Source organism: Oncorhynchus keta, chromosome 21 (genome assembly GCF_023373465.1).
Source record: "Oncorhynchus keta strain PuntledgeMale-10-30-2019 chromosome 21, Oket_V2, whole genome shotgun sequence".
NCBI classification, from domain to species: domain Eukaryota; kingdom Metazoa; phylum Chordata; class Actinopteri; order Salmoniformes; family Salmonidae; genus Oncorhynchus; species Oncorhynchus keta.
The window spans coordinates 20,398,460-20,411,952 of NC_068441.1; the positions used below are offsets into that span (position 1 = coordinate 20,398,460).

The window sequence follows — 13,493 nt, forward strand, 5'->3', positions numbered from 1 at the left end:
TGGGTGTAATAGTGAGGGTCGGGCCTGTTGCTCTGCTCACAGCCTAGGCATGCAGTATGTCCTCTTGTCATGTTGAGGTCATTGCCGCAGTGTGCGGGGGGCATGGGGTGGGCAGAAGGGTCATAGGTCTGATATGGGGGTGCCTATATAGGGTGTGTCCAGGGCTTGCTTGGGGTGGTCTTAGCTGGTTGGGGTGTGGCTGGTGATGCTGTGGTCTGGGCGTTGGTCCTCTTGGTGCAGGTCTAGGAGGGGGTCTCGCTGGGCAGGGCGTCCGTTGCTCTGTTACTTCTGTGTGAGGTGCTTGGGCTACGGTTGAGGGTGATGTCCTTCAGAGTCCTGGCAAAAGTTGGGATTGCTGCCTTGTAGAGGTGGACCTGGTCGTAAAGACTGTTCAAGTCCAGGGTGGAGTGGTGGGCCAGGTAGACAATAGGTTGAGGTTGACGCTCACAGTCTGGCAACATTCTTGCATTCACCCGCTGTCTGGTTCAGGTCAGTCTTTTTGTGGATTCTCTGACCCCATCTGTAACCCAGCACCTGTGTGGAAGACTAGCGGTGTCCTCTGTATAAGTTGTGTAGATGTTGTTTAACTTCTGAAGCAGTCCCTATGGCTACTACTAGTCAACTTCCCTCGTGATGAAACGTGCTGGTTTACAATAATAGAAAAACTTGAGGATGTGGTTAAATGTCTATTCTACAATACTAATGAGGCTTGACAGATAAGAGAGCCAGATACCTTATCATTGAGACAACTGAAGTGCAGCCAGGTCTCTTACACACATAGTAAAACTACAGGCTGTGGACCGAGACCTCAGATCCCATCAGTAGGGTCTTCCTCTCCTTTGTCAAACCAGGGACATGCTGTTCAGTTAGGTGAAACCCTCTACCTCACCCCTTCCTCCCCCTCTCTCACACAGAACGCTTTAGTCTCAAACCACTGACTCTTGCTGTCCCCCATCACCCACACCCACACACCGAGCACGAGAAACTATCCATTTTATAACAAACTCTCTCTCACACACACATTCAGACCCAGGTCAGTCATGCTTAGTATTCCCTCTCTGTGGCATTCCCAAGATCTCCTTAAACTCCCAGATGCTACTGAGTTTTCCGCGATAATCCTGGTCACAGATTAGCAGATGAGTTTCATTCATTAGGGGGAAAAGTCAGTGTTTAAGAAAAGCTAACGAGGCGAGAACCTCCAAAAACAGAGGAGATGTGTAAGGTAACTAACATTAGTCCTGAGGGATCTCATTATACACATCTCAGACAGAGCGAGACCAAGAGAAAGAGAACAGCAGAACTATTTAGAGGTCTGTATATTAAATCAGACTACACCAAACTAAAAATACAAGCACACCTGGGGCAACATTGTAGCAACCACCATCAATAGTCCCTCCAGAGAGCTGCATTCATGCATGGAGCCACTATTACACACACTATACCACTGTCCCTGTGTGCAAATCAGAGTTCCATATGGCTCAACTTAGCTCCCTGAGAGCCAATCAATAGTAAAATAACAATCTAATCAATGACTATGAGATCGTGTATCATCACACACACTGAGTAATCAAGAGCCAATCAACTGAAGCATGAGCACCAAGAGATAAACCCAGAGAACACCATTCTATTCCACTCAGACACAGTACACACCCACACCCACACCCACACCCACACAGACACAGACACAGACACAGACACAGACACAGACACAGACACAGACACAGACACAGACACAGACAGACAGGGGCTGAGGGAGCTGGGCCAAAGAAGGGAAACAGAGGAGAGGCCAGCAGCGACTTTCATGCTGGACAATTAACATCCTATTGTGTGTCTTATCTCTTATGGCCGAACGTGTCCCTCACTGGAAGTTTGCCCACAGTGGTAGGGCTCAGCTCAACCGCTACCATTTCAAAGAGCTGCTCCCTCTCAGCCTCCATCACCAGCCCCAGGCGGCCGAGAGCTAGGCTCATCCCCTAATCAGAGACCTGAGGCTGGGAGTTAGAGCTGACCCCCCCTGCCCCGGCTCCAGCCCTCACCAACCCAGAGGGGGGTGCAGGGGGGCATAAACTCTCCTAACTAGCCTGCCTCAATACTGACCAAGATGGGCAGACAAAACACACAAACCTTGTATTCCTCAGCCACACATAGATCACACACACACAGTAAAACTCAGACTTCTTACCAGTTGGATCTGTTCCCCGTCTATCATCTCCACAATGGCATACGTCTTATTCATCTCTTTCATCCTTCCTTCTGTGGGTCTGTGCGCTCTCACTCTCTTACGCTGCCTCTCACTCTCTTACGCTGCCTCTCACTCTCGTACGCTGCCTCTCACTCTCGTACGCTGTCTCTCACTCTCTTACGCTGTCTCTCACTCTCTTACGCTGTCTCTCACTCTCTTACGCTGTCTCTCACTCTCTTACGCTGTCTCTTACGCTGTCTCACTCTCTTACGCTGTCTCTCACACACACTCTCTCTCTAACACACTCTCTCTCTCTAACACCTACTTGCTCACTCACTCCAGCCCTCAGAGACTAACCTCCGTCTCACCAAATCCCTCTCTCTTCTACCCTCTCCACACCGCTTAAGTGAACTTTCCCCTAACTGGACTTTCAGCCTGTTTTTCCCTCTGACAAATGACCCTCATCCCCTGTTCCCCTCCTCTCCTGTGCTTCTCCCTCCTCCTCCTCCCTTTCTGAATGCCTTGTAAACAAGTTGAACTCTAACTGGCGGTGGTTTAATTGTTAATTCGGAGCCATTCCTTTAAACACAGAGCTCTGTGCTTCTGCTCTAAGATGGACACTCTTGGACCAGTGCATTTTCTTAGGACTACGAATGCCTATCTTGGTCTCTGAAACCACAGCACTTCACGTCAATAATTTAAATCAATTAAAAACTTAGATTCCTTTAAGCCAACTGAAGGTTTCCCCTGAAGCCACTATAGATCAGCAGTTATTCATTAAACACTGAGGAACAAACAGCCACAGGCCAAATGCCCCCCAGTCAACATCAAATATCAGCCATTTTGAAGCTTGGGAAGTTTCATGCAATAGCAGCAACAACAATAACAGTAGCAAAACAGCAACAGTAGTTTTAAGATGGGACACAAACACACGGAGGAGCCTGTTGCTAAAGGAGGGATTATGATAAACGGAACAAAGAGGCTTTCTCCTCTCAGAGTCACAGCCTCAGTCCTGATGAGTCGGCATAATCACCCCATTGACTCACACAGGGAGGGGCGGACGTGGACCAAAAAAGACAAGGGGGTAAGACAGGGGTTAGAGGTAGATAAGGATAGAGGGATGAGAAGGGGGACAGGGGGACACAGACTCAGATATTTCACATTAAAATGTATGTCAAACAAAAATCAACGACTGCAACGTTAAACAAACCATACAACTCTGTTGAAGAAACGTGCAAGGAGGACTTTTAAAAATATTCACTTAATTTGACAAAAACACTAACATGAAGAACGGTTTGTCATTCTGTTACCAAACTTTGCATACGCACTGTTCTTCATGTTAATGTATTTTTGTCAAATCTTCAGTGGAAATTGTTAAATGTAGTCATAGTGCATAGAGTTGTATGGTTTTGGTTTGACATACATTTTAAAGTTAAAGATCTGAGTGTCAGTGTCACCCAGTTACCGTGGCATTGCCCTAAAATATAAGTCTTATCTCAACACCCATTCACGTAACCTATTCCTTTACGTAAGCATTTCAACCAGTTCAAGTGTTCCAAACCCTTCACAATCCCACCCAGGTGAAAACGCCGTTCTATAGGTCCGGAGTGACTGTTTGGTTTAATACTTACAGTGTTGGACGTCTGAAGAGGGTCAATATACTGCTGGATGTCATCATAGCTCGACTGCATGCTGATGATGTCATCGATGACCTCATCCATCTGTGCCAACAAAAGAGGGATATTTTAAAAATATTCTTCTACATTAATATACATTTAGATCAGTGACACCAGAGAATATATTCAGACAGACTAAGGCAGCCATGTTGTGCATAGAGAGACGATCAACTTTATTATCACATAAGAGGCGTTTCTTACAGATACTGTAGGTGCTATACATTGGTGGTGGATAAAGTGAGTTTCCTATATAATATGGAATGCATTAACACTGAAGTGTGAAACAGCTCTCTGAAAAATGTGTTAGAACAGACAGGAATAGGAAGTGAGAGTTTCAACTCGGCTGAAAATCGGATTCCGTCCAGCAGGTGGCGTTTTTTTTATTGTTTCACCCATCATGCAAGGAGTTTTTGTATGGGGGTCAATGAGAGAATGTCGAATTTGGTCAACAAAGAACTTAATGGATTATTTGCTACGTGAGGTTCATTCAGACATTTTTATCTAATAGAAGTTTCGTAATGCTTAAGTTGTTACGAGCGTACTGATACAAGTAGGATGTGTCATCCCGGCAACTTTGAGAAAAAACAGGTCATATTGGAGTTGTCTGGAGATGGCTATGCATATTCATGGCATGAGGCAAGTAGCATACCATCTCTCTCCATTGAATACAGGCAACCGCCATCGAGACAACGCCAATATGAAGTGTTTTTTCTCAAAGTTGCCGTCAACAACCCTCATTGAATATTCAAAAAAGGATTACAATAATGAGATGTATCCACCAACCCAAAGAAAGGATAGGAGGAAGCTAGACAGCCCCCCGTGCCACTTTGTGGACCACAACTCCCATTGTTTAGGGTGGAGAGACCTGTATCGTGTCAGTATATCCATAATCTTTGGTTAAAATGAATTATGACAAAGGTCACACTTCATTTGGATAGTCCCGACTTTCCATCTGTAGATGCTCTTCAGATGGTCATACTATCAACAAACTATCTGTGGATAAGCAACTACTTGCTTATCCAAGGTTAGGTTAAGAATAAGGGTTAGGGTAAGGGTTAAGTTTAGGGTTAGGATAAGGTTAGTAGATAGTCTGTAGTGCATCTTCAGATGGACTATCCAAATAAAGTGGTAATATGATGACTTGTACAAAACACTTAGCATTAACTTTTTATTGAACTTTCATTGAACACAATAAGCTTATCCTTCAACCTACAATATTACACCTTGGTTGGACTGCAACATACAGTACGTAATGGGCTATGTTTCTCTCTAACAGGATGTGAAATAGGTAACGTAGAGATGCGGTCTTAAGGGCAGATATTCAGGAGGCGGCAGAAGGTTCTGTTTGCAAAGGTGTCCATATTTATTTTTAGTGTCCAACACTGACAGCCGGCGATGAATATTTACAAGATAGACAATAGACTTACTTGTCAAACAAAATAATTGCACTAAGCCTAGAACAGGCTTACGCTGTAGCTTCCATAGCTATTACAGCTTGGGGGTAACCAGGCTCAAGCAGCCTCCCCACTGTCACCAAACCCAAACTACCCAGAAATACCAAAACAGGCACTTCTATCCTCTAAGCCCCTCCCTGAGACATATCCATGTCCAATGACAAGTAATCACATAACTGGTACACAAATGTTACTGGCTTACTCATAATGACCCCATTACATACATCCTGTCTAAAAACAGATGTGACCACATTCATGTACACCCTGTTAAACAGTCATTCTTACATGAATGGAACCGGCGAATGACGGCAACCCAGTAACATATAGTGGTGCACAAAGGAGTGCACGCTCCTGCCACAGACAGGACACAAGGAGCTCCGACACAACGTGGGAAGTATGAACAAAGGAATGCATTAACAGAATGAAACAGAGTCTCTAACTCGTGAGTGTTACGATGATTCTGTGCACAGAAACATTGTTTCACTCTGGAAGGTTAGAGACAGGAAAATAACCGCAATTTGTGTCGAACCAGTTACACAAAAATAACTTTCCATACAAAAATGTCCCTCCCGAACTGGGCATGAACTATAAAACAGTAGCTTCCTGCTTACAAAGGAGCTGAATAATAATATAGTCATGTGCAGTATCATTTTTCTAGAAGGAAATAGCAAAATGCACAAGAGAAATAGCACACTATTTTAATACGCGCTCTCACCACTGGTGTCCCCCAGGGCTCTGTTCTAGGCCCTCTCCTATTCTCGCTATACACCAAGTCACTTGGCTCTGTCATAACCTCACATGGTCTCTCCTATCATTGCTATGCAGACGACACACAATTAATCTTCTCCTTTCCCCCTTCTGATGACCAGGTGGCGAATCGCATCTCTGCATGTCTGGCAGACATATCAGTGTGGATGACGGATCACCACCTCAAGCTGAACCTCGGCAAGACGGAGCTGCTCTTCCTCCCGGGGAAGGATTGCCCGTTCCATGATCTCGCCATCACGGTTGACAACTCCATTGTGTCCTCCTCCCAGAGCGCTAAGAACCTTGGCGTGATCCTGGACAACACCCTGTCGTTCTCAACTAACATCAAGGCGGTGGCCCGTTCCTGTAGGTTTATGCTCTACAACATCCGCAGAGTACGACCCTGCCTCACACAGGAAGCGGCGCAGGTCCGAATCCAGGCATTTGTCATCTCCCGTCTGGATTACTGCAACTCGCTGTTGGCTGGGCTCCCTGCCTGTGCCATTAAACCCCTACAACTCATCCAGAACGCCGCAGCCCGTCTGGTGTTCAACCTTCCCAAGTTCTCTCACGTCACCCCGCTCCTCCGCTCTCTCCACTGGCTTCCAGTTGAAGCTCGCATCCGCTACAAGACCATGGTGCTTGCCTACGGAGCTGTGAGGGGAACGGCACCTCAGTACCTCCAGGCTCTGATCAGGCCCTACACCCAAACAAGGGCGCTGCGTTCATCCACCTCTGGCTTGCTCGCCTCCCTACCACTGAGGAAGTACAGTTCCCGCTCAGCCCAGTCAAAACTGTTCGCTGCTCTGGCTCCCCAATGGTGGAACACACTCCCTCACGACGCCAGGACAGCGGAGTCAATCACCACCTTCCGGAGACACCTGAAACCCCACCTCTTTAAGGAATACCTAGGATAGGATAAAGTAATCCTTCTCACCCCCCTTAAAAGATTTAGATGCACTATTGTAAAGTGGCTGTTCCACTGGATGTCATAAGGTGAATGCACCAATTTGTAAGTCGCTCTGGATAAGAGCGTCTGCTAAATGACTTAAATGTAAATGTTAATATAGGGCCTAATGGCAGATTAGACCGTGAGCATAAATCCACATCGTCACAGAGGACTAGAGCCTTTCGGCTCAGCAGTGTTGGTTAACTGTTCTGCGAACTGATCGGAGGTTAAGGTTAACTAACAGTTCTGTTGTTTGTCTCTTGAAGTTGTGGGATGCACTTCTGAACTCTGCAGTTGGTGGTCTGCTCAGGTCTGTAGAAGATGCTGGTGAAGTTAAACTGCATGCGTGTGTGTGTACCAAAGTCTGTGGGGTTCAAAGGGCCTTGCAGTGTCTGCTATCCCCTGTCATTCGTTAAACTCTAATTACTTTACCAAGGCCATAATGGAGCATTTAAAGTGCAATGACAATCACAGCAAGTTAGTCTCAGTTAGCTAACACAGCGACCTTTGGGTGACACCTTTATAGAGCTGGCCATGAGTCTGTGGATGCCACCGAGATCAATAGCCAGTCTTCATACACATGCACTCTCACACGCACACAAAAAGCAGAGATTTTAGAGGTGACATTGGCTCAGACCCAGCTCCCTCATAACAAGGTGCAATAAAGTTATGATGTCTCCATAAACTGAAGAACATAACATAATCTCTAAACCATATCTATATACAGGCTGGTAATCAAAGTTGAATAGGAGATATTGCAGGGTTATATATGTCAAATCCCACACATTTCTAGGATTTATGGACCAAGGGAATGTGTACATGCTTTATGACATGCCTTGTTGCCATCAGGTCAAAGGCCCTCAGAAACACAGTGAATTACAGTACAACACTTTCTCGGATTATCACAGCTGAGACAGGTTTTTCTGTTAGTCTAGACGTGACCTTTGGTACAAGAGCGTTTTCAAACACGCGTTTGTGTTGAGTGTGCAAGAGTATATCCGCAATGTAATTGTGTGCAAGTCTTTTTGTGTGCAAAATCAAACTTTATTTGCCACATGCGCCGAATACAACAAGTGTAGACTTTACCATCAAATGCTTACTTACAAGCCCTTAACCAACAATACAGTTCAAGAAGAAGAAAATATTTACCAAGTAGGCTTAAATAAAAAGTAACACAATAAGAATAATGAAGCTATATACAGGGGGCACCGGTACAGAGTCAGTGTGCAGGGGTACAGCCTAGTTGGGGTCATCTGTACACGTAGGTGGGGGCGAAGTGACTATGCATAGGTGACAAACAAACAGCGAGTAGCAGCAGTGTACGGGGGGGGGTCAATGTAAATTGTCCGGAGGCGATTTTTATGAATTGTTCAGCAGTCTAATGGCTTGGGGGTCGAAGCTGTTGAGGAGCCTCCGGTACCGCTTGCCGTGCGGTAGCAGAGAAAACAGTCTATGACTTGGGTGACTGGAGTCTCTGACAATTTTATGGGCTTTCCTCTGACACCACCTATTATATAGGTCCTGGATGGCAGGAAGCTTGGCCCCAGAGATGTACTGATGTACTGGGGTACTACCCTCTGTAGCTCCTTACGGTCAGATGCCAAACAGTTGCCATACCAGGTGGTGATGCAACCGGTCAAGATGCTCTCGATGGTGCAGCTGTAGAACGTTTTGAGGATCTGGGGAACCATGCCAAATCTTTTCAGTCTCCCGAGGGGGAAAAGGTTTTGTCGTGCCCTCTTCACGACTGTCTTGGTATGTTTGGACCATGATATTTCGTTGGTGATGTGGACACCAAGGACCTTGAAACTCCCGACCCGCTCCACTACAGCCCCGTCGATGTTAATGGGGGCCTGTTCGGCCCGCCTTTTCCTGTAGTCCACAATCAGCTTTTTGTGTCTGCATCTGTGTGTTTATGGACTGTTTTTATGCCAACGGTCTCCAATTCAGTAGCTCTCCAGGATCGTTGAAGATCACTGTGTATGCAACAAGCTCTGTCTCATTGCAGAATTAGACATTCATCCACGTTCTCCAAACATCACATTTTGAAGTGTTTTTGTTCCTCTGTTTCGTTCATTTTCTCCAAACGTCAAATTTCAAAGTTAAGGGTTGAGTTTAGGCACTCATTATGAATAGTTAAGGTAAGGTTTAAGGTTTGGGATATGGTTAAAAAAACAAAAATAAAAATCCACGACTGGTATTACACCCGTCCACCCATTCCAACTCACAATAGGGGTGTGAACGTTTAAATGACATCGAGATCGTTAACGTTTAGAAAAAAATCCCTAACCTATATATATTTTTTTACATCACATTTGACAAAAAATGATCTAGTTAACACAAAACTACCACTAACAGGCACGATCATCATCAAGGTTCAAATACAAATTAAACCAATATCTTATGCGAGGTGGATTTGAGCTACACTGGCAGTACAGGTGCACCTGTTGCTGACAACAGTGCGATAAGAGAGAGTGAGAAAATCACTGATTACAGAAATGATTGCAGTTGATTTGCAGCCATCGTCAATGGTAAAGGATGTTGGCTTCAATACCCTAATGGCATATCTAGAATCAGACTTGTTGGACATCTATGAACATTCTGTCATAGATCACAGCAACGATCCATCAAATTGATGAGAAGTGGGACACGAAGTATGTACTGAAAACTGAGAACATGGAGGAGAGGTACACAATGGAGACCCGAAAACAGTATTAATACCATTTTTGCTGAGTGGGTTTAGGACAGCAGTAAGGTTAGCGCCATCTGTTAGTGTTTCCACTAGTTACCACAACCACAATGTTCAAATTGGCTATATCATAGAAATTCATGTAATCTAACATTTTTTGGGGGTCTTAATGTAAGGCTAGGATTAGGCATAAGGATAGCGGTGTGGTTCATTTGATGGTTAAGGTTAGAATCACATTTTAAGAAGAACAATTGTAGAAATAGGCAGGCTTTATGACTTTGCAGCTATGGTAACTAGTGACGACCAGTAGGTAGGTATAATCCAGGACTGCAGTAGAATGAACTGCATCTGTGCGCACGTATGAATTGTATATGTGCACGTGTGTGTATAAGTACCTCGTGTACCTCGTTCTCGTGGCTGGAGCCGATGTTGAGCATGGCCATGGGGCTATTGGGGGCGCTGTTTCCTGTGATGAGCTGCTCCGTACGGAGCCGGGGGGAGTGGTGGGGAGGGGGAGGGGAGGGCTGCACCACACCTGTTACTGCATGCACAGTCTGCACAGAGAGGAGGAGAGAGAGAAAGAGTGTGTGTGTGTTGAAGAAAGAGGGAGGAAGGGAAAAAGGCAAAACAGACAGACAGAGAAAGAAAGAAAGACAGGCACAGGCAGCGAGGTACCTGCTTGGTGGCGTAGGTGGTGGAGAGGTACTCCTTCACCTGTTGTCTCTGGGACTGGCGGATGTGGTAGTCTGTTGGGTTCTCCAAGTGAGTCTGGACCTGAACACACACAGGTAACACAGCACACCAAGGGTTAATCACGTAGTTCACATCAAACTGCTCATCATTTTAGGCATACATTAGTGAATTCTCTTTTAAACATGTCAACAGCTTCATTCAACATTGCGTGCTGGTTGTCCATTGGGTATGACCCACAACAGTAGGCCTATGTTGTTCATGGAACCACAACACTGTTCCTGTAATCCTACAGTAGAGCCCATAGTAAAGCCTATAGTAAGTCCCCAGGCCTGACCAGGGTGTAGGGGTAGTGTAGAGAATAGGGCAAAGGGGGGGGGGGGGACTGTTATGGCTTGGCCTCATTCTTTCACATCAAAGAGCAGAGATCAGCAATTCCTTACGCTCCTACTACTCTAAGAGATGACGACCCCCCCCCCCCCACACACACACACACACTCACGTCAGATTGTATAACACACCACAGGGGTATACTACACTTTGAATTTTTGGGAAAGATAAGCTTAAAATGGGCATGGCCTAATTGACCAAAAACACAGTTTAGCTTTCTTAATTAACCAGAAAATCAATAGCTATTTCTGGTTGCTTATCAAAGTTAGCTGGATAAGTCATTGATCCTGCTTGGTAGTACACCCCTCTAGATTATATCAAAATGGGCCTCTGATATTTTGGTCAGTTGAAGTAGACCTATTTACGGACGTTAATAAGCTACGGTACTGAACGATTAGTGCGTGCCTATTTGTGTGTGTGTGTGTGTGTGTGTGTGTGTGTGTGTGTGTGTGCATGAGTAAGTGTGGGTGTGTTTATTGACAGTTGAACTGTCAGCTTAAAGAGTCAGTGACACATTGCCATGGGCCCACATGGACTAGACAGTAACAGCAACTATTGACATACCAAATTTCTCACTCTGTCAGAGCACATTAACTCCACATGCACTAATTGAAAGGAATGACAAGTAGACCGTCTTCAACCAACACTTGTCAACAGTACAGAGGTGGAGATATAGAGTGGAGCATTGCTCACTACTTGGAAAAAATTCATTTCAACACTGATGCATAGTTTTAAACACCCACCTTTGCCTCTCCTTACATTTACACACACACTTATACAGTATGAACCCACTACACAGACAGAAACAGAGAGACAGTGACAGAGAGACAATGACAGAGACAGACCCGTATGTACACTCCACACACTCACACAGATAAGAACATTCACAGGTATCTGAGGAATCAGGCAAAATGTCAGCAAACCTTTATCTCCTTGCCTCTGACATACAGTATCTTCCTCTCCTGTCTGTCATCTCCACACACACACACACACACACACACACACACACACACACACACACACACACACACACACACACACACACACACACACACACACACACACACACACACACACACACACACACAATGATGAAGACTGATTCTCCAGCACCCTACCTTGTTGCTGTTCCACCGCATTTTTCTCTTTCTCTCTCTATTTCCCTCTTTTCTTCTCTCCTTCTTTGCTGAATCGACCTCTCTCCAGTACAGTCCAGCTAGCAGCACTGATCCAGTCCTGACCACCTCCACTCCTCCCAGGAGGTGCTCAGTGAGGCTGGCTGACCCTCAGCAACACGTGAGTGGATTACCCCTACTCCTAAATCCCCCTCTCTTGCTCTGCCTGAACCTCTCCCCTCTTTCGCTCTCCATTTTTCTATCCCCTAAATCTCCCCATTCTCTATGAACTCATGTACATTTTCTTTTTCACAAATCCCCATTCCCCTTTGTGGCGGCAGGGTAGTCTAGTGGTTAGAGTGTTGGACTAGTAACTGAAAGGTTGCAAGTTCAAATCCCCAGCTGACAAGGTACAAATCTGTCGTTCTGCCCCTGAACAAGGTAGTTAATACACTGTTCCTAGGCCATCATTGAAAATAAGAATTTGTCCTTAACTGACTTGCCTAGTTAAATAAAGGTCAAATTTAAAAAATATAATAATAAATTATCTTTTTCACATATCCCCTATCTTCCATTTTCCGTTCTCTATCCCATCTCCCCTCTTGGCACAGTGCACTTGTAATGAATTTAAACGTGAATCCTAATTTAAGACTGGCACATGTACCCAAAACGTTTTCCCAATTCTCCTATTGACATCATTGCACAATTTAGGTGAAAGTCAGAGTTATGTGCCTGTATCTCAAGCTAGTCAGTAGGTTAGGACCACTACAGTAGACCAGGCCGGGGCCAGGAGAGCTGTATTTGGGTGGGTTGGTGTTTGAGATGTGGGTGGGTATTGGGGATGTGGGTGGGTGTTTGATCTGCAGCAGCAGCACAGCGCAAACTAAACCTTCCTTAAGTTCTTCCGCCCATAGCCTTCCTTCCCTCCCCTTAACCCTTCCTCCCTCCACCCTCTGATGTGGGTGTTGATTGAATGTGCACGATCCCAGAGGACAAAAACACATCTACTCTATGTCTTACCTTGAGCACCTCAACAGGAACCTGCATGCTCTGGTAGTGTTGTGGAGCGTTGATGGCAGGGCTGGGAGCAGGGACAGACATACTCTGCTGTTGAATGTACTGCAGCGCCGCATTCTGCTGCTGTTGCCGCTCCCGCTGCTCCTCCTGCTGCAGCTGGTCTCGCATTAGCTGACAATACATACATCAGTCAGTCAGTACATGAATCAGTCCGTCAGTCCATCCGTCCGTCAATAAACACATCCGTCAATAAACACATCCGTCCGTCAGTCAGTCAACTCATCCGTCCGTCAGTCCGTCGGGCAACACGTCCGTCGGGCAACACGTCAATCAATTAGTCCAACATATGTTTACCTGCAGACGCAGCCCTACTCGCGAGGCCATGGCTGGAGGGCGAGGGGGGAGGGGGGGGCGTGCAGACGCAGATGCACCACAGTCCAGCCCGAGAGAGAGAGGAAGCTGAAGGAAAAGAGAAAAAAGGGTGTTAGAATACTATGTTACAAGGTCACACAGGTCCATCCAGTGTAAGGCCTCATGTCTCAGTGGTCATCAACACCACCAACCCAAAATCACCATGTCCTTCT

The 13,493-nt window shown here is 45.8% G+C and overlaps 1 protein-coding gene across 5 annotated transcripts in view; it reads right to left on the minus strand.

Moving 5' to 3' along the window:
- Positions 1-13,493, minus strand: part of tfeb (transcription factor EB) — a 107,838-nt gene that overhangs the window by 29,189 nt on the left and 65,156 nt on the right. For 4 of the 5 annotated variants that reach the window (XM_052473456.1, XM_052473453.1, XM_052473454.1 and 1 more), the window contains 5 exons: positions 13,264-13,368; positions 12,913-13,080; positions 10,373-10,471; positions 10,093-10,251; positions 3,814-3,903 (listed from right to left, as the gene is read on the minus strand). In XM_052473456.1, the coding sequence (XP_052329416.1) occupies positions 3,814-3,903; positions 10,093-10,251; positions 10,373-10,471; positions 12,913-13,080; positions 13,264-13,293 (546 nt within the window). In that variant the 5' untranslated portion in view covers positions 13,294-13,368. The remainder of the gene's footprint in view (positions 1-3,813; positions 3,904-10,092; positions 10,252-10,372; positions 10,472-12,912; positions 13,081-13,263; positions 13,369-13,493) is intronic. The other variant, XM_052473457.1, reaches the window with a different exon arrangement.